Raw genomic sequence first — 21,664 nt, forward strand, 5'->3', positions numbered from 1 at the left:
AGGCCTTCTGATTAAGCGGAAGCAGTATCTCAACTGAGACGGTGTATGTCTTGCGTGAATCACTGCTGCTTTGCCGAGAGCATTGTAGTAAAACCAGCAGGGGCGTTGATGGCGGCATTAGAGGACGTCGTAGACAAAGCGAGGAAAGCTTAGATTGGCCAGCGTGAGCGAATTAAAGAAGAAACTTAATGAGGGCTTGGACGATTGAACCAGCGTGAGTCGCACAGGTCGAATCGGAAGGTGATGCATGGAAGCTATGCTATACTAAGGTTTGACGTATCCAGCGAATGTATCAACATGTACCTGGTAAAGTAATATATCAGTATTCTTACTGAATCATCCTAAAAACAGAGAATGATGTATCAATAATCATCTCTAGTTGGACATGATTGATAGATGAGTGTGACACAAAGGCCTGCATGTATATTAAGTAGTTTTGAGAGATGAATGCATACCTCATTTCGACTGCGGCTCGCCAAACCACGGCAGATCTCAAACTGATACTGCGATATACAGGTGAGCTCTGTCAAACAGCGCAATCGGGATGCATACCGACATCTCAATACATAGCGTTACCGGCATATCGTGAAGCTCTGCATCATGGTGAAGCCCTTCCCGAATGAGATATGGTTGGACATCTTCAAGGGCCTGGCCAAGGAAGGCGAGTACGACACGCTGGAACGATGCAGGGTGGTATGCAGAGTGTTCCAGCTGATGGTACGGGGGTGCCTAGGAGGCACCAGGTACTTCTGGGATGTAGAAGAGGTGGAGCACATCAAGGTGGATACTTCCGGTGGTAGGTTGCGACGCTGGGGTGGGCCACAGGTGGTGAAGATCATAGGCGGGAACAGCAAAGACGGGCGCCAATCGATTCCACACCTGGCGACATTTGCGTCGAGACTCGCAGGGAGATGGCTCCGCGTCAAGGAATTGTGGATCGAAAATGCGGTGTGGCGGACGCAGGATCTCGATCTGGACGCCATCTTGCGCGATCTGGCCGTCTCGTCGATCACCGAGCTCTACATCACGAACATCACCTTGCCGTCGATTTTGACGCTTGGCCGACTCGTCTGCGCCCTTCCACTCCTCAAGTTGCTTTCTCTCCATGATGTGCGATTCACTCAGAATCCCTTTGACGCAGGTACTCTCTCCAGGTTCCATCTTCTGCCGCACACACAGCTGGAGACACTCCGCCTCAGCCATGGGTACGTTGGCAGAAAACTGAGACCCTCGTTCGCTGAATTGGTCGACCTCATGGCTGCCATCAGTAACAGGAGGTGTCCAGTCGCTCCCGCCAGCCTTGCACATGCGTCCCCTTGGAGCACCGTTCGAGACTTGACACTCAGCTATGTCACGTTTCCCTCGGTCGCGACCTTTGCTCGCCTCCTGTGCGCTCTCCCTGCACTCGAAAGCATCCATCTAGGCGGATCATGCGCGTTCGTGAAGCACGGCTTTGACCTCAGAAGTGTGCCTGTGCCCCCTGGGTTACCATTACAATTAGCAGATGTTCAACTGACAAACGGCTTCAGCATATACTCCGACTCTTGCTCTGTGACTGACCTGGTTGAGTTTTTCATCGCCACCGGTCTCGGTAAAAATCTTCGGCGCATCAACGCATGCCTATCGCCGATTCTTCGGGTAGCGAACGAAGTCGACGTCGCCCTCAACAGACTCGTCAAACATTCAGCGCAATCGCTTCACCACCTTTTCCTCGACTCATCTCTACCCTTTCGGATATCAGATGGCGCGGATGAATGGGTACATGCAGATCGCAGTGCGGGTGCGTCTCCTACTACGGTCTCTCTTGCATATCCATAATGCATTTCAATAGCCCCATACTTCAATGTTTCCGAGAACACACGCCTCAAACACCTTGATCTCAAAGTGTATGTCGCTCACGAAATAATCTCACATTTGTGTGCACCAGTGGCCGGGATTCTGTCGCAAGTCACATCCACGCAGATATCATCAATTCAAGTGGATTACCGCCCTTATCGTCACCCCGGCGAGCTTGATGTAGATTTGGGAAGGCTGATGGATGGGCTTTCCCAGCTCGATGCGGTCCTCTCCAGGCCGATCTTCAACAGCCTTACTGACGTTATCGTGTGCGTCAGAGCGATGCATGGTTCGAATGTGCGAGACGAAGATTCAGCGCATGAGCTAAGATTGCGCTTGCCAACGCTTGATGCGCGCGGTATTCTAGGGTGCGTTTCCTTCGTCTTGTACGGTCTGCTCTTCGAATAACAATGTATTCATTCACAGCATTGCGGTAAATGATGTCGGGTACGCCATATGCTGAGTCCATCGCCTTTTGCAGCTCGCTGACGCAGGTTAACCAGGATTGGATTGGACTGGGACAAGAGTATTCTTGGGTGGAAACGTCGTAGGATCGAGAGAGTTGCCGTACAGGACGCTATGGTACCTGACAATGCAGGGACCAGTGTCGACAACGACATGCATACCAATAACGCTACCATCGGTGCAACCCCGCATGCAGCTGAAGTAGTCACGTACGCCGACGGTCAGAGACGTTCCTCGTCGCATTTAAAGGATGCACAAGTACTTGCCGCGTCGGCGTGCGACGATGAGCCTGTGCCGCAAAGAGCAACGGCCGGTTCGGGAACATCCGTGGTCATGTTTCCGCCAGACGACTATGGTACGTCTGGTCTACTTGTCGACGAAGGAGCAATGAAGCTGATCTGCACGCATCAAGGTGCAGATGAAGAGTCGCCTGCGGATCTGGGATCGGTTGCATAGGAACGAAACACGCCGAGCGAGGGGCACTGACTGACGTTCATCTCAAGACTCGCCCATCTAGCGCCGTTCCTCATCCCGAAATCTCCGGGCGTAGCGACGTCCGGCTAGAATTCCCTGTCTCATTGCATCCATGTTCGCTCCCAGGTCCCATCTTCTCATGCTAAACCCGTCTCAAACCAGCACAAATCACATATCCTCTGCCGCACGCCCCGCTGCTATAGCCTCATCTCTGCTTTGCTAGACCTCCGCGTATGAGAGGTCGATTTCTCTGCGATGTGCTGCTCACAATGTCCCACCATACACGGAACGTTGACGCGATGATTCACCACGCCGAAGCTGTCAGAGCCGTCACGCGCGTCGCTCGCACTGGGTTCATCCAGCTCCGCCACGTCCCCGCCAGCAGAAAAATCAACCTATCGAATCCTTTTACATTCATATTCACCGTTGCCCCAAGCCCCCATACTATACCCGCCGAATCCGTCTCGAATATGCATAACTCCCTTTTCCTCCAGTGCACCTACCGCACCGCAGTTTTGCCTCTACTTTCCTTGACTATTGCCGCGTGCGAGAGAGAGGCAGCGTTGTGGTGCCTTAGTGCTATGGACAATGTTTGGCCTACGACGGGTCTATGTTGATGTAAAGGCCGATTCCGAGAAGGCAACTCCCATGATCGTTCCCATCCCGGTCCTCGACTACGCAGGATACCCGTTCGTTGTCTCAGCAGCTTCAGCTCCCACTCTGATCGGGTGGCGTCCTCCCTCCTTCAGCGCAAATTGGTGCTCTTCCATACGGCCCACTCTGCAGCTTGCGTGGAGAAGCTACGCGATACCAGGGACGTCGGTCGCGACTCTTCTTCGCCCCTGGCTCTCATTTGTCACCGATCACCCGCCGTCATTGGTAGGTACGCGCAGGCGGCCTGCACGCTGTATAGTCTGCCAAGGATGGCTTCGCGATGCCCACAGGTTCACGGCTGTGATGACAGTATGTCAGTCTCATTCACTCTCAGTCATGAATTTGTGATCTGTCAAGGTGCCCAACGATGCGAACGCGCATACATAAGATAACGAGCGTCAATACACTTTGCTGCCAGGCACAACTAGCACAGAAGCGCTTTCAAATCTTACATGCCAGCGCGTCAGAAGACGTTTGTACATATCAATAAGCCTTCTGGTAAAGCGGCAGCGGTATCCGGGACTAGGACGGTGCATGTATCGTATGAAACTGTCGCTGCCTTGCCGAGAGCATTAAGTAAGACCAGTTGGAGTGTTGCCAGTGGCGTTGAATGTTACAGAGAAACTGAGGAGGACATGAATTGGCCAACATTTAGAGGTTTGGAGGATCGAACCAGCGTGAGTCGCACGGGTCGAAGTTGAAAGCAATGCATGGAAGCTATGTCATATCAAGATTTGACGTATCCAGCGAATGTATCAAAATGCATTTGGCAAGGTGATATATCAATACTTCAAATGAATCATCCTTACAACAGAGAATGAATTGTCGATCATCATCTCTAGTTGGAGATGGTTGATACATCAGTATTAATCAAGGCCTGCATGTATATCAAGTAGTTTAAAGAGATGAATCCACACCTAGCAACGTTCGCGTCGAGGCTCTCCGGGAGATGGCCCGGCGTCAGCAAGTTGTCGATCACCCGGGCGGTGTGGCGCACGCAGGATCTCGATCTCGACGCCGTCTGCCGCGATGTGGCTGTCACTTCGACCACCGGCCTCAGGCTCACAAATGTCACCTTGCCGTCGATTCTGACGCTTGGCCGCTTCGTCTGCGCCCTCCCACACCTCAGAGAGCTCGCTCTTACGGATGTCCGATTCACCCAGCATCCCTGTGATGCAGGCACCATCTCGTGCTTCCGCCTTCTGCCGCACACGCAGCTAGACGCACTCTACCTCAACCATGGGCGCGACGACATAGAATTGAGACCCTCCTTTGTTGAATTGGTCGACCTCATGGCCGTCGTCAGTAACAGGCGATGCGCAGATCCTCCCCCTGATCTTCCTCAGGCATCCCCTTGGAGCGCCGTTCGAAGATTGACACTCGACAATGCCACGTTTCCCTCGGTCACGACCTTTGCTCGCCTCCTGTGCGCTCTCCCTGCACTCGAAAGACTCGAATTGCGCAGATCATGCGCGTTCGTGAAACGCGGCTTTGACCTCAGAAGCGTGCCTATGCACCCTGGCTTACCATTACAGTGAGCGGATGCCCAACTGATATACACATTCAGCTTGTACACCGATCCTGATTTTACGGCTGACCTGGTTGAGTTTTTCATCGCCACTGGCCTCGCCAAACAGCTTCGCCGCATTCAGGGACTTCGGCTATCGTTTCTTCGGGTAGCAAGCGAATCCGATGCCGCCCTCAACAGACTCGTCAAACATTCGGCACAATCGCTCCGCCACCTTTCACTCGAGTCATTCTCGTTCTGGCGGATATCAAGTGACATGAATGTATTGTTCTTTACAGACCACAGTCTGGGTGCGTCCCCTAGTATATTCTCTCCTGCATATCCACAATCCATTTCAATAGCCCCATACTTCGACGTTTCTGGGAATATGTGCCTCGAACGCCTTGATCTCAAAGTCAATGTCGCTCACGGAACAATGTCACGCCATTGTCCACCGGTGGTCGAGATCCTATCGCACATCCACGCATATATTCTCGATTCGAGTGGATTTCAACTATGATGCTAAATACGGTGCAGAGCTCGACGTAGATCTGGGAAGGCTGACGGATTGGCTCCCCCAGCTTGATGCCGTCCTCTCTGGGCCGATCTTCAATGACCTCACTAACGTTGTCGTAGGCGTGGGAACACGGGGTGGGTTGTATGTACGAGATGAAACATTTGCGTATGGCTTCAGATTGTGCTTGCCAACACTTGCTGCTCGCGGTATTCTAGGGTGCGTACCCTTGCATCTTGTACACTCTGCTGTTTCAATAACAGTGGGTATACTCATAGCGTATTCATGAATAGCGTCAGGTACGCTGTATACTGGGTTCATTGCCTTTCCAGCTCGCTGACGCAGGTAATCCAGGTTTGGATTGCACTGGGACAAAAGGATTCGTGAATGGAGGCATTACGGAATCAAGAAAGTTGTCGCGCAGGACGCTGTGGTACCTAATGCCGAGGCTAGTGCTGACGACGACAAGGATACCAATAACACTACCACCGGTGCACCCGCGCGTGAAGCTGAAGGGGCAGCGTATGCCGACGATCAGAGACCTTCCTCGTCGAATTTAGTGGATGCACAAGTATCTGCCGCGTCGGCGTGCGACGATGAGCCTGTGCCGCATAATGCAACGACAGGTTCGGGAACATCCGTGGATATGTTTGCGCCGCACGATCATGGTACGTCTGCTTGTCGACGAGGGAGCAATGAAGCTGATCTACATGCATCAAGGTGCAGATGATGAGTCACCTGCGGATCTAGGATCGCTCGTATAGGAACGAGCGAGGGGCGCTGACTGAAGCTCATCTTTCTCAATACTCGCCAAGCCAGCGTCGCTCACCCCGAAGTCGTCAGGCGTAGCGACATCCGGCTAAAATTCCCTGTCTCATTACATTCATATCCGCTCCCGGGCTCCATCCTGTCCTCTTGCCGAATCCGTCTCGAATCAGCACGATCCACATTTCCTCCGCCGCACGCATTGCATCTACAGCCTTGTCTGTACCTCTCTCGACGTTCTTCGCGTGCGAGAGATCGGCTCTTTCTCACAATGTCCCACTACGCGCAGAGCGCGAACGCAATGTCGATCTCTTGCGAGGGTGCTTTCACGCTTTGTGCCATCACTTCCCTCTCATCCTCCTTTATCTCGTGGACTGCAAACTTCTACTTTCCACACTCTATGCGCCTATGGACTCGCCTGCTGCTCCGGATTTTCTAGGCTCGCGCATATATTCACGTGCCCGCGAAACCTGTGGCAGGCTTACAGCCTATATGCTGCAAGATCCGCTGCGTCTGACTAAACGTGCCTATCCGAGCCCTTGAATATAGTTCTCAATTCTTCTCGTCCCCTGGCTCTCATCTGTCACCGATCATGCTCCAATTCCGATAGCTACGCGCAGGCGGCCTGCATGTCACATAGTCTGGTCAGAATATTTTCGTGATACCCGTCTACGCGGGCGCGGCGATGGACGCATGTATAGTCGCCTGCTGTAATGAAAATATGTAAGCCCCATTCACTCTTAGTTCGCTACCGCCCGTTGCTCTGGTCCCTGGCCGACACGTCCTAGTGTTTTGTGTGTACTTCACCGATCTGCTCTACTGAGCCCTCTTTGATAGATGTGCGCTTCGTTGTTATTCTCTCAGCTATCATACTGCACGTTCGTGGTACGATCCTAACAATTTACTGCGTATGTTTGCAACACCGAACCTACATATTATTCGGAGATGAAGGACGCAAACATGAGCCAATTGACCAGTGCTGCGAATACAAAATAGCATAATCAAAGGTAGGTGAACCTGGTGCGAGACCTTCAGACACCACCTTGCGCCCTTGGATGCTTCAATACACTGGTCTAACTGTGAGCAGTGGTAATCAGAGATCAAGCACTGAGCTTACCATTCGGAGCGAATCCCAGTCGCTGGTTGTCAATGTCCCACACGCTATAGTAATGCTTCAGCAAACTGCCTCCGAGGAGATCCAATACGTCAAGCGCATTGATCATTGTCTGACAGATTGTAGGCTCGTCTTCGAAGGGACCGACGTTGAACTCGCTGCTGGGAACCGTCAGGTTAAACGGCTCGCCCGTGATGCTTGTGAATGTGACAGAGATCTCCGCAGGCAGCTGGTCGATCTTACTGCAAGCGATGCCGTACGCGCCTGGCTCCGGGGCGTACGGTTGAATCTCGGGAGAGATCATCGCGTATATGGCCTGACGGAGTATCACAGAAATGAGGTCAATCTCGCGTATCTCATGTTCAATGGTTTACCTCTGTTGTGTTAGTATCGAAGTACACGTTGGGCGTCCCACTGTCAAAGTAGATGGTGCGGTTCTGCCTGAGGATGCTTCTAGTTTCGCCGTTGACGTAAAGCACGGGAGAGGCCAACTCCCACAAGAAATCTATGCCACTAGGAATATTGGCATAGGTGAGCTCGCCTATGTGCACATCAGTGTTCGTCTCTATCACTAGAAGATGCGATTTGCCTTGAAATTTGGACTGGTCGATGCCCGCAATCGTCAACTCTGCGTGGCCTACAGCTTTCGGGGTGAGATACATTCCAAACAACGCTATAAATACCAGATTAGACATGAAATGCAGGACTTCCATGCGTCTTTCCTTATGGTCTTACCTGGTAGGCCCTTGTTTACCACCCCAGCCCAGAAGCCATCAATAGAGGGACCCATGCCTGCAGAGTGTGAATCAACTAAAAATTGCAACAATCAGCACTGCACGCACCTTGGATGCCGCTGAAGGGATCCGGCGTGAAGGCTGCCGTCTGGTTATAGATCGTGTACAGTGATACGTTCTGTGTCACTATGTCACCAATAGTGACAGTATCGCGGGCGGAAGTGAGGTACATGACAAAGTCGGTGTCGGACTCGAGGGGATCGACACCAATGCCGGTTTCGAATACGAGAGTGGAGTTCTCGTTGAGATCCACGAACGTCGCGCTCAAGGAGGGATCGAATTTGGGCTGAGACCCGCATGGGGCACCACACTGCACACCTACGGGAGGAGCAACGAGAGTCAATTTGCTGAGTATAACGCTATATCGCGACTATGCCGACCGTCAATCTCCAGCGTATAGCTCCCTGTGTCATAGATGACGGCCACTGTCTGTGGAGGTGTTCCAACTGAGTTATGTGCAGACGCAGGGTCAGAATGGTATGTGATAGATAATCCTGCGATCACCAACCTGAGATGTTGCCAAACCATCTGAAATCAAGAACATACATCAGCACCGAGGTGGAGAATCTGGCGATGAAAACCAGTATGACGTACTGAAGATCGGTGCCAAGATAGTAATCACCAAGTGGAACATTGATCTCCGACATCTTCCTCCTGCGAAGAGAAGACGCGTATCCTTTGGGACCCTTGCGGGCAGCGAGGATGATCTTGGTCGATCCGTCATCACTACTCTCCGAGTCAATCGAGGAGCTGGCGCTGAGCGCCAGAAGCCCAAACGTCGTCACCGCGGTAAGCAACATCTCGAACTCTGAGGATGAAAGCCGTCGCATGAGACAGCTTGACTTCGCTTATAACTGCACCAATAGCATACGGCGCTGGTCACGATAGATCCGAGGACCTGTTTCACGAGTCAGCATGTGCACCAGCCAATCCGCAATTCCCACCGGTCCTCTGCAAGCTCATCAACCGCGCACACGCGGGCTGATCGGCTATCTTCATCCTAATTGTGGGCTCATGGCTGCAGCGTCTAGATTCTACAAATGCTTCCTCATCAGGCTCAGGGTGCTTGACTCGCAAAAGCATCCTTAGTACTCACGAATACCGTGTCCGCGCAGGACTACATGTTAAAGCGTCTACTTCAGCGCCCTGGTCTTACCGTCAAACTAGGACGACAACCGTGATCAAGATCCGAGCCTTCAACCCTCGGAAATCGGTCAATAGCTCCGATAGGAAGCGCGCAGTAGACGATGCTGTAGACAGAGATTGCTTGCCTGTTGTGGCAGAGTGATGTATAGTGGAGCAGCTCACAAGTAGTGACTGATATATTCACGGTAAGAGAGCTGGGGTCAAAGAGTTTCCAAGGAATTCCTGCTTCATGTCTACGAATGCTGCAGCAGACACCAAGCGCACCGAGTCGCATGACGCGCTCTGCAGAAGAGTGCACCGGGTGACCTTGTGAGTCTATTACCCTCATGTCAGCGTGATTGGGAGAGCTTAACAGCCACTGTTATGATGACAGTCACACAGTATAACCTCGGGAGTTGGAACATGTACCTCCGAGTGCAATAACAAATCAGTCGACCTACCATCAGCTTACTAACCTGAAAAATTTCCCCACTTTGCTAAATAAAAAAAACCTCCTTCAGCGTTCAATATTCAGTAGCCGAAAGCCGCCTGTGCCATTTTTCGATGCGGTGGCATCGTTTGTGCTTTTGAGCGACCATGAACTTGCCAAGGCGAACGCCCGTATCCTCAACAGGCGCTAACAGTAATGAGCGTCTTGATCACTTCAACGTGCGCCGGCATCTCGCGAAACATCGTCAATACATTACATTCATGCTGGTCGCAACAGTCAGGGTATGCGTATGGTCTACATATTTATGGCTACATATCTCGATCACGAATATCGTTCAATAAGTTCGGACTACCCAATCTAGGCTCCATGCGTTGACCAGCCAAATACAGCTTCGAAATCATCCGGAAATATCAGAGTGAAAGCATAGGGATCTAAGCCTTGGTGACCCGTACATTGGCACCATGCTTCAGCATGCGACTGTACGCACAATACTGTGCGCATGGAGTAAGCCACCAAGTGGAGAGCAGCATTGCAATATCAAAGCAAAGATTGCTTACCTCGTGCGCTGCGGTGATGACATCATCATCCTCACACCCCTCCACAGTGATCTCGACTCTCAGGCCGAAGCCCTCGAGAGTGGGGTCATCGGGGTGGCCCAAAAAGACGTTCGGGTGTACCTTGGCGTCCTCTGCGACGTGCTTCTTGTCCATGCGCGAGGCCATCAACTGAAGAGAACCAAGGAAGCAGGCTGGGATAGACTATGAGTGTTGTCACGCGCGCAACGAAGGCTGAGTGCGCACATGCGTAACCCATGCCGAACAGTTGCTCTGGATTGTGTCCATCTCCTGTACCACCGATAATCTTCGGGGTAGCCATCTTCAACTCAAGAGGACAGTCCCCGTTCGACTTGACAGCACCGCTACGACCACGGCCTCGTGCTGTCGCCTTCGCGAAATACTGGCACAAAAAACAATGTTCGACGATGCGGCAAAAATGGCAGCTTCTAAGAAGAGACGTACAACATGGTCCTTCAGAGTGAGGATGCCGCGAGCTTGTGGCACGCTCGAGTTGTGCACATGAGTGATAGCGGCGCCGGTCGTGATGCGGTGAGTAAGAGGACGGAAAGCGGCTGCGGTGGGACGCATGTTGAATGGTTGATTAGGTGGCGTGCCGGATTAGCTTGAGTTATCGTAGAGGTGTTGCGGTATGATACAGAACGAAAGCGTAAGGTGAGTTGAGCAGTTCGAGAGGAGAGCGTTTTAGAATCAAGAACATACACTGAACGGGCTTCTTTATACCAGCGACTGCGCTGGAGGATACTGCGTGGTTTGATGTTGTTCCGAGATAGACTCCAAGGTAGACGTTAGGTGTGACGCAGAACCTTGGAGCTATGCGCCGCGACGGTACCGGCAACCTCCAAAGGATGGCAAGTACATGCGATCGTTTTTGGAGAAACCATGCCTACGGGTCGAAACCGACCATGGGCATGCGCCGGAATCCACGTGTGCTGTGACATCGCATCGCCTTCTGTGGCGCGCCGAGCCTTGGAGCAGCGTTGAAAGCTGCGTCTTGGCTTGGAGTGGTGTCTAACCTCCTGCTTAATGTGCAAAACGCATGAACCTCTCAACATGAGGCTAAGGTTCAAGGTACCTTGGCTTCGATCGTAGTACATCAGATCAATCCGGTGAGATGGCTCCGTCCTTGTGTTACGCCGACGTCTATTACTGTATGTGGACATGGTCTCGACCGAGTCCATCCGAGCGTCACCGTTCCATACCAGGCCGCAACCAGATGAGATCCAGAGGGTCGCGACACCTGGAATGTCGTGCGTGATAAATCACACTGAAGCAAGAAAATTGTCCAGAAATCCAACAAAGTGTAGGAAATAGAAATTGAATACCTGACTTCCGAATATCGAAAGAAAGCCATAAATGACTGTCGAATATTCGGAGCTCCGGATATGGCAGCAAATACATTACATAATTGTCACTTGTTTATAGACTATGATGTCCGTTAAATGTTTTGCACCAAAAACATCGTACTGATTAATATGGTAACTGGGGGATATTTGTGGACCAAATACAGCATGGGCTATTATTAATATTCAAAGCACGGATATCCTTTATATATTGGCTGAAATGGATTAATCACCCAGTGTATGCCATTTCTGGTTGGCAGATCGGCACGGAATATGGTTTATATGTCTTACACCATCCGAAACTTCAATTGTTGATTACATATCTGGGGAATATTTGTATTGTAGGTGCTGACAATCTTTCACAATGTAACCAGTCCACGAAAATTCCCTGTTTATCATATTTATTAGTACGATGTGTTGATGCAGAATATTCAACAAATATTGTGGCTCATATTCGAGGAACAATTATGTAATATATTTGCTGCCATATCCGGAGCTCCGAATATGCGGCACTCATTGATGGCTTTCTTTTGATATTCGGAAGTTCGTTGGATTTCTGGGCCCCCAGTGTCATGACCTCATGATCGTTACGCCGAGGTTCCCCACCGCTTTCATTTCACTTTCCACGATAGGTTTTCGACTTATCAGAGTAGTGTGTCATTGCGTATCACTGGTCTGCAATGATACGCGTACTCATGGTGTTCCTGCAGATCAAAGTGTGTTGCATGACGAGGTGCTCAATATCCTGCTCGCGGGCCGCGACACCGTGCATCGAGGAAATGGCTGCCCATCAATGTCATTCCAGAGCGTATATCTATGAAAGAGGGTCCAGTATAATAGATCGGTCAAGGGACACACAAAAAGCACTTCGGCCAGCGCAACGGGCGGTAGCGAACTAAGAGCGAATGAGGCTTACATATTTTCCATTACAGCAGGCGACTATACATGCGTCCATCGCCGCGCGCACGGACGGGTATCACGAAACTACTCTGGCCAGACTATATGACATGCAGGCAGGCCGCGCGTAGCTATCGGTACCGGAGTATGATCGTTGAAAGATGAGAGCCAGGGGTCGACAAGAGTTGCGAACAATATTCAAGGGCTCGGATAAGGACGACTAGCTAGACGCAACAGATCTTGTGGTCTGTAGGTCGCATTGCCTGCCACAGGTCTCGTGGGCACGTGAATATATGCGCGAGCCTAGAGGTCTGGAGCAGCAGGCGCCAGTACATAGGCGCACAGAATACGGAGAGCAGAGGTTTGTTGCTCACGAGATAAAGGAGGAGAGGGAAGTAACGGCGCAAAGCGTGAGAGTACCCTCACAAGAGATCGACATCGTATTCGCAGGAGTCGATCTCTCGTACATGAAGAACGTCAAGAGAGGTAGAGACAAGGCTATAGCGGCTGTAGATGTACTCGCGGCGGGCGGCGGAGGAAACGTGAATTGTGCTGATTCGAGACGGATTCGGCGAGAGGACAGGATGGGCCCCGGGTGAGGACATACATGCAAGTATACCGAGAATTTTAGGCGGACGTCGCTATGCCTAACGACTTCAGGGTGAGCGACGCTAGCTTGGCGAGTATTGAGAAAGCTGAGCTTTAGACAGCGCCCCTCGCTCGTTCCTACACGAGCGACCCTGGATACGCAGGTGACTCATCAACTGCACCATGATGCGTGTAGATCAGCTTCATGACGCCCTCGCCGACAGGTAGACCAGACGCACCATAGTGGTCGGGCGCATATATGTCGACGGACGTTCCCAAACCGGCCGTTGCATCGGGCGATGCAATTCCATCGTCGCATGCCGATGCGGCAGGTACTTGCGCATTCATTACATTCGACGAGGAAGGTGTCTGACCGTCGGCATAGGCGTCTGCTTCAGCCTTATGCAGGGTTGCGCCGGTGGTAGGGCTTTAGGTATACCTATCGTCTTCGGCACTAGCCCCTCCATGAGTTACCACAGCGTCCTGCACGACGACTCTATCGCTCCTATTAGATATCAATTCATCCATATCTTCGTCCCAATCCGATCCACTCCTGGACAAGCCATGCCAGCGAGATGGAGGACGATGAGCCCGCGTGCAGCGTAGAGGATGTCATTGCGGCGTATGCTGTGAGTCAACATGTTGTTAAGACAGCGGAGTATACAAGATACAAGGGCACGCACCCTAGAATACCGCGTGCATCAAGTGTTGGCAAGCACAATCTTAGCTCATGCGCTGAATCCTCATCTCACTCTACATTCGCTCTGTCAAGTGTTGTCACGTCTACCACAACGTGAGTGAGGCCATCGAAGATCGGCCCGGAGAGGACGGCATCGAGCTGGGGGAGCCCAATCATCACCTTTCTCAGGTCTACCTCAAGCAATACGTCAACCTCTCCGCGTTGACGATAAGGGGTGAAATGCACTTGAATGCTGGATATATGCGTCGATGTGACTTGTGATAGGATTTCGACCGCCGATACACATGGATGTGACATTTCTTGATGAGTGGCTCTAACTGTGAGATCGAGGCGTTCGAGGCACATATTCTCAGAAACGTCGAAGTATGGGGCTATTGAAATGCATTGAGGATATGCTAGAGAGAACGTAGTAGGAGACGCACCCGCACTGTGATCTGCATGTATCCGTTCATCCGTTCTATGTGGTATACACCAAGGTGAGGACGAGTCGAGTGAAAGGTAGCGGAGCGATTGTGCTGAATATTTGACGAGTCTGTTGAGGGCGACGTCGACTTCGCTTGCTACCCGAAGAATCGGCGACAGGTATGCGCTAATGCGCCCGAGACTTTTGCCGAGACCGGTGGCGAAGAAAAACTCAACCAGGTCAGCCACAGAGCAAGGGTCGGAGAATATGCAGAAGCCGTGTGTCAATTGGACATATGCTAATTGTAATGGTAAGCCAGGATGTACATGCACGCTTCTGAGGTCAAAGCCGTGTTTCACGAACGCGCATGATCTGCATAAGTGTAGGCTTTCGAGTGCAGGGAGAGCGCACAAGAGACGAGCAAAGGTCGAAATCGAGGGAAACGTGGCATTGGCAATTCTCGAACGGCAGTCCATGGAGACCTCTGCGCAAGATTTGGAGGATCAACCGAGCGTCTCCTAAAACTGATGGCAGTCATGAGGTCGACTGTGGCAGAAGATGGAATCGAGAGATAGTGCCTGCGTCAAAGGGATTCTGAGTGAATTGCACATTCCTGAGAATGAGCCCTTCGAGGCGCGTAAGAGCGCAGACGAGGCGGCCAAGCGTCAAATCGACGGCAAAGTGACGTCGACAAGGTAGAGGTCGGTGATCGAAAAGACGGCCAGATCGCGACAGACGGCGTCCCAATCGAGATCTTGCGTCCGCCACACCATGTTGAAGATTTGCAGCCCCATTACACAGGGCCATTTCCGGGCGAGCCTCGACGCAAACGTCGCCAGATGTGGAGTCGGTCGGCACCCGTCTTTCCTGCTCCCGCCTAAGTGAGACACCACCTGTGGCCCACCCCAGCGTCGTAACTTACCACCGGAAGCATCCACTTTGATGTGCTCCACCTCCTCTACGTTCTGGAATGCCATGTAAATCCCTAGGTACCTCTCTGCCATCGTGTTGAATGCTCTGCACACCACCCTGCATCGTTCCAACGCGTCGTACTCGCCTTCCGCGGCCAGGCTTCTGAAGATGTCCAACCATATCTCATTCGGGAAGGGCTGCACCATACTTCGCAACGTGCCAGTAATCCTAAGATGTCTGCATGCATCCCGATTGCGCGATCTGACAGAGCTCACCGGAATGTCGCAGTATCAACGGGAGGTCTTCAGTCTGCTGTGATTTGGCGAGCCGCAGTCGAGCCGACGTGCGTACAGCTAGCTAGTTGATATACATTTGTTGACTATATGAAACCTGAGCGTGACATAGCTTCCGTTCTCCCAGTGCGACTCGCGCATGCTCAAACCGCCAAACTCTGTTTGAGCGTCTTCTGTTCTTCGCTGACGCTGGCCAATCCAAGCTTTCCTTAATTTCTTAGCGACATCCTCCAACGCTGCTGTCAACACCCCTGCTGATTTAACTACAATGCTCTCGGCAACGCAGCGGCGGTTCCAACTAAGTCATAGCTGTCTCGGTCTCAGATATCACTTCCGCTTTATCGTAGGCTGCTTTTTACAGGAACCATGAACTGCGAACGTATTGTTGGCTGGCGTAGCGCACATATCTCACATAGTGCCTCCTTACAAGCTGCACTTGACTGCTGATTGCAAGGTGTATCGCCCGTCATCATCTTGGGTATGCGTGTGCGGCATCGCCGTGCTATAATGTATGCATTTGCGAAATTGAATTCATATGATGGCTATCATGCAACATTCATGCGGACATTAGTTCATCAGTTGACGCCGGCTGACTAGCCAGAGGTCCGCCTCCATGTAGCCACCAACGTCGCGCCGATTGGCCGTGTACTGTGTACACGCTCCTGCCATCTACGCCTTGGAGACGTTGACGACTATCCCATGTTTCAATGCGCGACTGTATGGGCAAGCCTAGACCACGTTCATATTGAGTCTGAATCGGATGTGCAGCTGCACGTACCTCATGACCTGCCCTGATGAGATCTTCATCTGCATTCTCCACCTTGATGTCGACCTCAAGCCCAAATCCCTCCTTGTCCTTCGGCTCTCCGACGTGCACCTGGGCATGGACGACGGCGTTCTTGGCCATTCCAGACTTGCCGAGTTTGCCGGCCACCAGTTGCATGGCGCTTAAGAAGCACGCTGCGCACACCTCAGCATTTCCATTCCGAGTACGTCATCGCGCATACACCCCTTGAACTTACAGGCGTAGCCCATCGCAAACAGCATTTCAGGGTTCTGCCCGTCGCCCTTTCCTCCGAGCGATCTGGGCATCGCAAGTCTGAGGTCGAGGCCGTGGTCGTCATCGGATTTCACCTGGCCGTTTCTGCCAAGCCCACGAGCGGTCGCGTGGGCTGTATACTGAGAATTGAACAAGAAGTATGAGCATGTATGCGCGAGTATGATGCTGTAGCATGCGCACCTTGTGGTCCTTCAATGTCATCAAGTTCCGCCGCGGAACTACTCCGAAGGCGTTGGCTCGTACCGTCCGTCGCGCTGCTTGGAAGATGGGATTCATTATGTTAACTTCGGATGAGGCCTGAGGCCTGAGGGACCGGGTGGTGGAAGAGGAAAGAAAAAGGACGAGAGTTCTCGGGGAACATATCTTAGAAGAACATCGTGAGTTTGTCCTGACGCACACAATCCCTGTCACGGGTTGACAGGCAGCAAGCTTGCCATATTACCCTTCAATCCAACCTTGCGCATGCCAGTTCCGTCCATTGGATATGACCAGCCCATTTTGGCAGTCGAAAGGTCTCACCGAGTGAGAAGTGATCAGACTTTTACAACACGTTAAAGAGAAAACAAGCAAAACTCATCGAGACAGCACATTCACCAGGAATATAATACATTTTGCAACGCACGCAACGTCCACCCCGCGACAGCGGCATTCTAGAACCCACTTGCCGTGACACGCAGCTGCTCCAGCTTCTTCAGCACCTCGCCCACCGTCCGGTCCAGCTCGCCCGCGATCGCGCTCTGCTTGCCCGCCGGCAGCCGCGCGAACGACTCGCATAGGTCACCGTCCACGACCGCCTTCACAGGCACGTAGTACCCGCGCCACGTAAGGTGGTCCCGCCCGACTATGCTGAGCTGCTCCGTTCGCATGTGCTGCTCCAGCGTCGAGATAAAGTCCACGTCCTCCTTCGACACGAATGGTACTAGGATGCCAATCGTCCCGTGCAACCCTGTGTATAGCAGAATCTCGCGCCCGCCTGCGACTAGCGACACCTTGTGGATCGACGTGACGAGGTCGCCGACGTGGAAGTGCGCGAGCATCTGCGTCTTGTGCGGGGCGCCGGCGAGAATGCCCTTTTCGTGCAGGATGCCAGCGCCGGTTGGATCGTCGTCTACTTGGTCCGAGACCTTTGGGTCTAAGCGATTGACGAAGACGTTGCCAAAACGGTCTCCAGCGACAACGGTATTGTAGTCGACCATTGCCGTTGCAGTGATCCACCGTGGCTGTGTGTCGTCCGCAAAGATGAGCAGCTTGTTTTCTGGGGGCTTGTAGACTGCGTAAAAGACAGACTCTTGCATGTCGCCAACTAGGATCCTAGAGCCTTGGGTGTTGAGAGTAACAATCGCTGATGAAAAACTCTAGTAGGACGGATAAATATCCTGCGTGATGATATCTTCAGGAACGCATACCTTGTTTTCAACCTTCCTCAGAAGTTTCTTCTTTCCCATGTCATATAGTCGCAGCGCCTTGCCTACACCCGCGACAAGCTTCCCCTGGAAGGCCATAACTGCAAGCGGGACGTCGTTTGTCTCCGTCTGCGACATCCAATCAGGGGGATTTCGTGCAATCATGAACGATGTTCGCCTCACCTTATGTAACAGCTCGAGATTGTGTCCATCCTCTGTGAATCGATATGTACGGAGGAAGCCACTAGTGCATGAGCGCGGCGCCAAAAATGTATCCTGTGCCGTGCCAACGACGAGATGCAGTTCATTCCCCCGTGCAGCGAAGGGGACGATCGCGAGGGAGAACGCCGCCTCATTGTTGTCTAGTGGGATCACGTTCACCGTTTTTGCCTGAAAGAGAGATCTGTCAATCGTTTTTGAAGCAGAATTTCGGAGAATAATAACTGACATCCACAGGGTCAATGATGCGGATACATGAAGCCCAGGTGCCGGCGGGGGCCTTTGGCCGACCGAACACCTCGGAAGGTAGATCAACTGTTTCTTCATCAATCATCTTCCCTTGCCGCCGCTATCGAGCGCGTCAGCACTACAATGGCTAGAAATGCTAGAATGACGCACTAGATCATCAATCGCCTGCGCAGAGGCGGCATCGCTACGTACGCGATGGTCGCCCTCAATCAGATAGAATAGACCGTTTGCCGGGTGCGGGATGAATTTGCGAGGGGTGTACGAGAGCGGGATTGCGTCCGACTTCAGCTTCGTACCCAGCTTCGGGATTTGGAAAATCCTGGAGTATATAAGATGAACATGTTTTCTTTGGATAGCCCGCGCGACCGCCTCATGTACGAAAGCTCAGTAGGAACAATTGGTATTCGATCAAATTGTCACCATGCACTTCAAAGGTGCGATATGATCCCTTGGTGTCATCTCGGAGAGGCAGAACAGACAGAACGAAACTCAAGGCTCACCTTAGGACGCTGCCGGATATGCCGATGAGACCCTCTGGACAAAGTTCAGCGGAGAAGCTCCACGCGTAATCGAGGTTCTCGAAGATGAGGGGAGTGAAATGCATGAGGTTTTGGTAGGTGTAGTTGAGCCATGATCGCGATGATAACGCGAGAATGCCCGGATTCCGCTGGATTTGCACGCGGATAAGGCGGATTGGACGTGTACCCAAGAACCTGAGGCAAGACGTTTTAGACAGAGGCAATATGACACAGCCATGGCGATACATACCTCGTCCGGGTGTCCGTGAGCTGACCGTTGATAGGATCAAGCACTGTCCGTAGGAGAACGCCATTTTGCAAGCCGATGTTGACAAACATTGTCGGATGCGTTTTGTTGATACCCGCATCGAGCATGTCGGCAATGCAGATAGCAGAGGGCGGGGCCGTCAGCGCTTGCAGACTGATCGTCTCGAGCGTACTCTCAGGGTCGAGCGATACGATTCGGACTGTCTGATCTTCACATCCAACGGCCTATATATGCCCTCAGTTACAAATGGAGCAGAAGCTGACTGGAGACTCACTAGGAAAGGCGTACGTTGTCGGCCTTCGGGCACCTCTGCAATACTGAGAGCCAAGACAGTGCTACCCATCGCCTTGCGGTCCTGGTACTCGTTCAGCTGGCCGTCAAGATCCAACTCGAAATACACAAGCTCGGCAGAGCTCAACGCAACGACGACCTGGCGCTTGTTTGTGGTGGCCGCGACAATCGTCTTGCCCTGGGGGACTCTCCATTCGTTGACTCGTTTGTCACTGAGGACATGGCGAATACCGTGCGGGTGTACTTGCAATAAGGCATCGTAGCCAATTTGTTGTACAGCAAGAGTAGGAGCCGAGGAAAGGAAACCAGTATCTTGCACTTCTTCGATCGTCTCACCGATGCAAAGGACCAGAGTACCGTTGACGAAAGACAAGATGATGTACGAGTCGAAGGGGTCTGACGAACAAGGTGTCAGCGAAGGGGGAGAACGCATATATAAGGACTATTCACCGTCTTCCTTGAGTTTCGTCGTCCACACAGCGTTAGGAATTCCCGGGAGATCCGAGCTGACCACTTCTTCGACTTCGAGGCCATGGCGAAGCATTCTAAACGAGCTCCGCGCCCCTCGTCCACATGCGGCGAAGATTTGTGGAGTGTCTGAGTTTGGCAACAGGTTCATGACCTTGGAGTCAAGGATAGGACAAAGAGATTCCATCTCATCAACGAGGGTCAAATTATCTAAGGCACGGGGCTTGAAGTACGCGTGCGGGAGGGCGAACGAGGGGTCTGCCATCCCGAAGGATGGATAATCCGTCGACGAAAATTCAGGTTCATTGTCGTCATCACCCAGTTTTTGGAACTGGTACAGGTAGCTGAAGATGGAGGTGTCACTAAGGTCGAAGTGAGTGCAAATGGAATGCCGACTGACTGATTGCCGAACTCCGACGCCACGAAGAGGAAACCAGACTTCAGGATACAAAGGCTGGAAGCGATAGGTACGGTGTCGAAATACTTGATTTTCAGAGCCTTGACATCCTGATCTTCGTGTTCGATAGTGACCTTGTAAAGATCCCCTTCTTCGCTTTGAAGCAGAAAGAAAAATGCACCCTGCCGTGGATTGTTCGCCTTTGACTTGATGTGATAAGGGGTAAAAACGCACCTTCATTTTGTGCATTACTGCCGCTGTGATGATGAGGCCTCTACCGTGATCTGCAAGGGGATGTTGTCTTCGTGGGATGGGGATACGATGCTGGGGCGCATCCATATGTCGGTAAATAATATGGTCTTCGCAGCACACCAACACACCAGAAGGCCCATCATATCGATCTGACGAGGCCAATTGGCCCCCAGGGACCTGCACAAGGAGGTTGGCGCGCGGGTCTGTAGGCTCGCTCCATTTTCGAACGACATGATTAAGTCCAAGATCCAATTCATAATATGTCAACATCTGCGTTGGGGGATTAGCAATTTCACTGTAGACCCGGAAGGCGCATACCTTCTCCGCATTGTTGAATGCCTCCCCCGTCGGATCCTGGTCGGACTCGGAGTAGTCTACTTCGAGAGCTGCAAACATCGGATTGTCGAAGCCAACATCCAAGCCGATAATGTGGTGGATGATCGAATTGTTCTTGTGAGCTTCCAGTGGGGACGAGATGGTCAAGTTGGCGGCAGCATCTCGGTTGAGAATGTACACCAGCTTCGTTTTCTCGACAGCTGAGATCATCACACTCCGTCCTTTTGGGTCAGTCGCAAGGTATTGACCGGGAACGATCCGCCGAGAACCAGATTTGCCAAACGTTTCCTGGTGCACTTTGACAAAACTACTCGTTTTGGGGTCATAATCCAGGATGACGATGCGGCCGGAGTCAGAGCCTACGACAGCGTAGTCTATGATGAACAGAGTGTGAATGATACGAAACCGATATGGATACGTACAGTTGCTCACCCTTGGTACCTCCCGTCAGGCGAAAAGCGGCGAGGGACCGGATGGACCCAAAAACGTCGCTCGCAATGACCGTTGCGACTTTTCCACTTTGCACATCGGGACGCAGCAGCTCCAATCGGGTTCCGCGGGATACAATGATTTCTTGGTGTCGGGATCCGGAAAAGTTACCCGCGACAGCATGGGTGATTGCGGTGGGTGATTGAAGGGTCAAGTTGTATAAATGCATGGCTACCGGCCGAAGGTGTACGAGGGAAACTAGAGTCCAGTCTCACAGCCTGCTACCTAGGATATGCCGAAAGCAAGGTAAGAGACGGATTAATGGCAGGGGATGGCCTTGCTAAAGGTTGTTGGGCTTTTGGTG

The 21,664-nt window shown here is 52.1% G+C and overlaps 6 protein-coding genes across 6 annotated transcripts; 2 read left to right on the forward strand and 4 right to left on the reverse strand.

The window, feature by feature from the left end:
- Positions 1 to 600: 600 nt before the first annotated feature.
- POSPLADRAFT_1132706 (hypothetical protein) lies at positions 601 to 6,180 on the forward strand (the record flags this gene model as incomplete). Its single annotated transcript, XM_024484243.1, has 15 exons — positions 601 to 1,780; positions 1,832 to 1,886; positions 2,073 to 2,204; positions 2,263 to 2,283; positions 2,340 to 2,656; positions 3,353 to 3,654; positions 3,720 to 3,738; positions 3,889 to 4,106; positions 4,326 to 4,855; positions 4,895 to 4,963; positions 4,997 to 5,247; positions 5,474 to 5,594; positions 5,631 to 5,669; positions 5,714 to 5,749; positions 5,805 to 6,180. The coding sequence occupies 15 exons, from the start codon at positions 601 to 603 to the stop codon at positions 6,178 to 6,180; spliced, it is 3,666 nt and encodes a 1,221-aa protein (XP_024342841.1).
- On the forward strand, positions 6,165 to 7,077 carry POSPLADRAFT_1038486 (hypothetical protein). Its single transcript, XM_024477392.1, has 3 exons — positions 6,165 to 6,758; positions 6,796 to 6,938; positions 7,053 to 7,077. The coding sequence occupies exon 1, from the start codon at positions 6,487 to 6,489 to the stop codon at positions 6,652 to 6,654; it is 168 nt and encodes a 55-aa protein (XP_024342842.1). The 5' UTR covers positions 6,165 to 6,486; the 3' UTR covers positions 6,655 to 6,758; positions 6,796 to 6,938; positions 7,053 to 7,077.
- A 78-nt stretch (positions 7,078 to 7,155) lies between these two features.
- On the reverse strand, positions 7,156 to 8,939 carry POSPLADRAFT_1166015 (hypothetical protein). Its single transcript, XM_024487904.1, has 8 exons — positions 8,718 to 8,939; positions 8,632 to 8,651; positions 8,504 to 8,569; positions 8,172 to 8,441; positions 8,065 to 8,121; positions 7,704 to 8,002; positions 7,333 to 7,645; positions 7,156 to 7,283 (listed from the first exon to the last, which is right to left on the reverse strand). Exons 1-8 carry the CDS (start codon positions 8,921 to 8,923, stop codon positions 7,276 to 7,278), a joined length of 1,239 nt encoding a protein of 412 aa, XP_024342843.1. The 5' UTR covers positions 8,924 to 8,939; the 3' UTR covers positions 7,156 to 7,275.
- A 1,191-nt stretch (positions 8,940 to 10,130) lies between these two features.
- POSPLADRAFT_1052728 (hypothetical protein) lies at positions 10,131 to 10,844 on the reverse strand (the record flags this gene model as incomplete). Its single annotated transcript, XM_024480306.1, has 4 exons — positions 10,131 to 10,190; positions 10,257 to 10,447; positions 10,500 to 10,656; positions 10,719 to 10,844. The coding sequence occupies 4 exons, from the start codon at positions 10,842 to 10,844 to the stop codon at positions 10,131 to 10,133; spliced, it is 534 nt and encodes a 177-aa protein (XP_024342844.1).
- Positions 10,845 to 16,079: 5,235 nt separating this feature from the next.
- Positions 16,080 to 16,746, reverse strand: POSPLADRAFT_1131524 (hypothetical protein; the record flags this gene model as incomplete). The annotated part of the gene is made up of 4 exons (XM_024484096.1): positions 16,080 to 16,139; positions 16,189 to 16,370; positions 16,433 to 16,589; positions 16,651 to 16,746. 4 exons carry the CDS (start codon positions 16,744 to 16,746, stop codon positions 16,080 to 16,082), a joined length of 495 nt encoding a protein of 164 aa, XP_024342845.1.
- Positions 16,747 to 17,120: 374 nt separating this feature from the next.
- Positions 17,121 to 21,529, reverse strand: POSPLADRAFT_1052730 (hypothetical protein; the record flags this gene model as incomplete). The annotated part of the gene is made up of 13 exons (XM_024480307.1): positions 17,121 to 17,825; positions 17,877 to 18,002; positions 18,057 to 18,263; positions 18,322 to 18,441; positions 18,492 to 18,660; positions 18,842 to 19,054; positions 19,110 to 19,351; positions 19,402 to 19,814; positions 19,869 to 20,230; positions 20,287 to 20,465; positions 20,518 to 20,805; positions 20,854 to 21,245; positions 21,304 to 21,529. The coding sequence occupies 13 exons, from the start codon at positions 21,527 to 21,529 to the stop codon at positions 17,121 to 17,123; spliced, it is 3,642 nt and encodes a 1,213-aa protein (XP_024342846.1).
- Positions 21,530 to 21,664: the final 135 nt, after the last annotated feature.

The sequence above is a fragment of the Postia placenta genome (assembly GCF_002117355.1).
Source record: "Postia placenta MAD-698-R-SB12 unplaced genomic scaffold POSPLAscaffold_2, whole genome shotgun sequence".
NCBI classification, from domain to species: Eukaryota; Fungi; Basidiomycota; class Agaricomycetes; order Polyporales; family Adustoporiaceae; genus Rhodonia; species Rhodonia placenta.

What these genes read in the sequence shown, in the direction of transcription:
- POSPLADRAFT_1166015 (XM_024487904.1), bottom strand. Translation starts at nt 8,923, where the DNA reads ATGTTGCTTACCGCGGTGACGACGTTTGGGCTTCTGGCGCTCAGCGCC. An exon ending in CTATACGCTGGAGATTGACG is followed by an intron (nt 8,442 to 8,503) that starts GTCGGCATAGTC and finishes CTCCTCCCGTAG; the next exon opens with GTGTGCAGTGTGGTGCCCCA. An exon ending in TCCCTTCAGCGGCATCCAAG is followed by an intron (nt 8,122 to 8,171) that starts GTGCGTGCAGTG and finishes CACACTCTGCAG; the next exon opens with GCATGGGTCCCTCTATTGAT.
- POSPLADRAFT_1038486 (XM_024477392.1), top strand. Translation starts at nt 6,487, where the DNA reads ATGTCCCACTACGCGCAGAGCGCGAACGCAATGTCGATCTCTTGCGAG.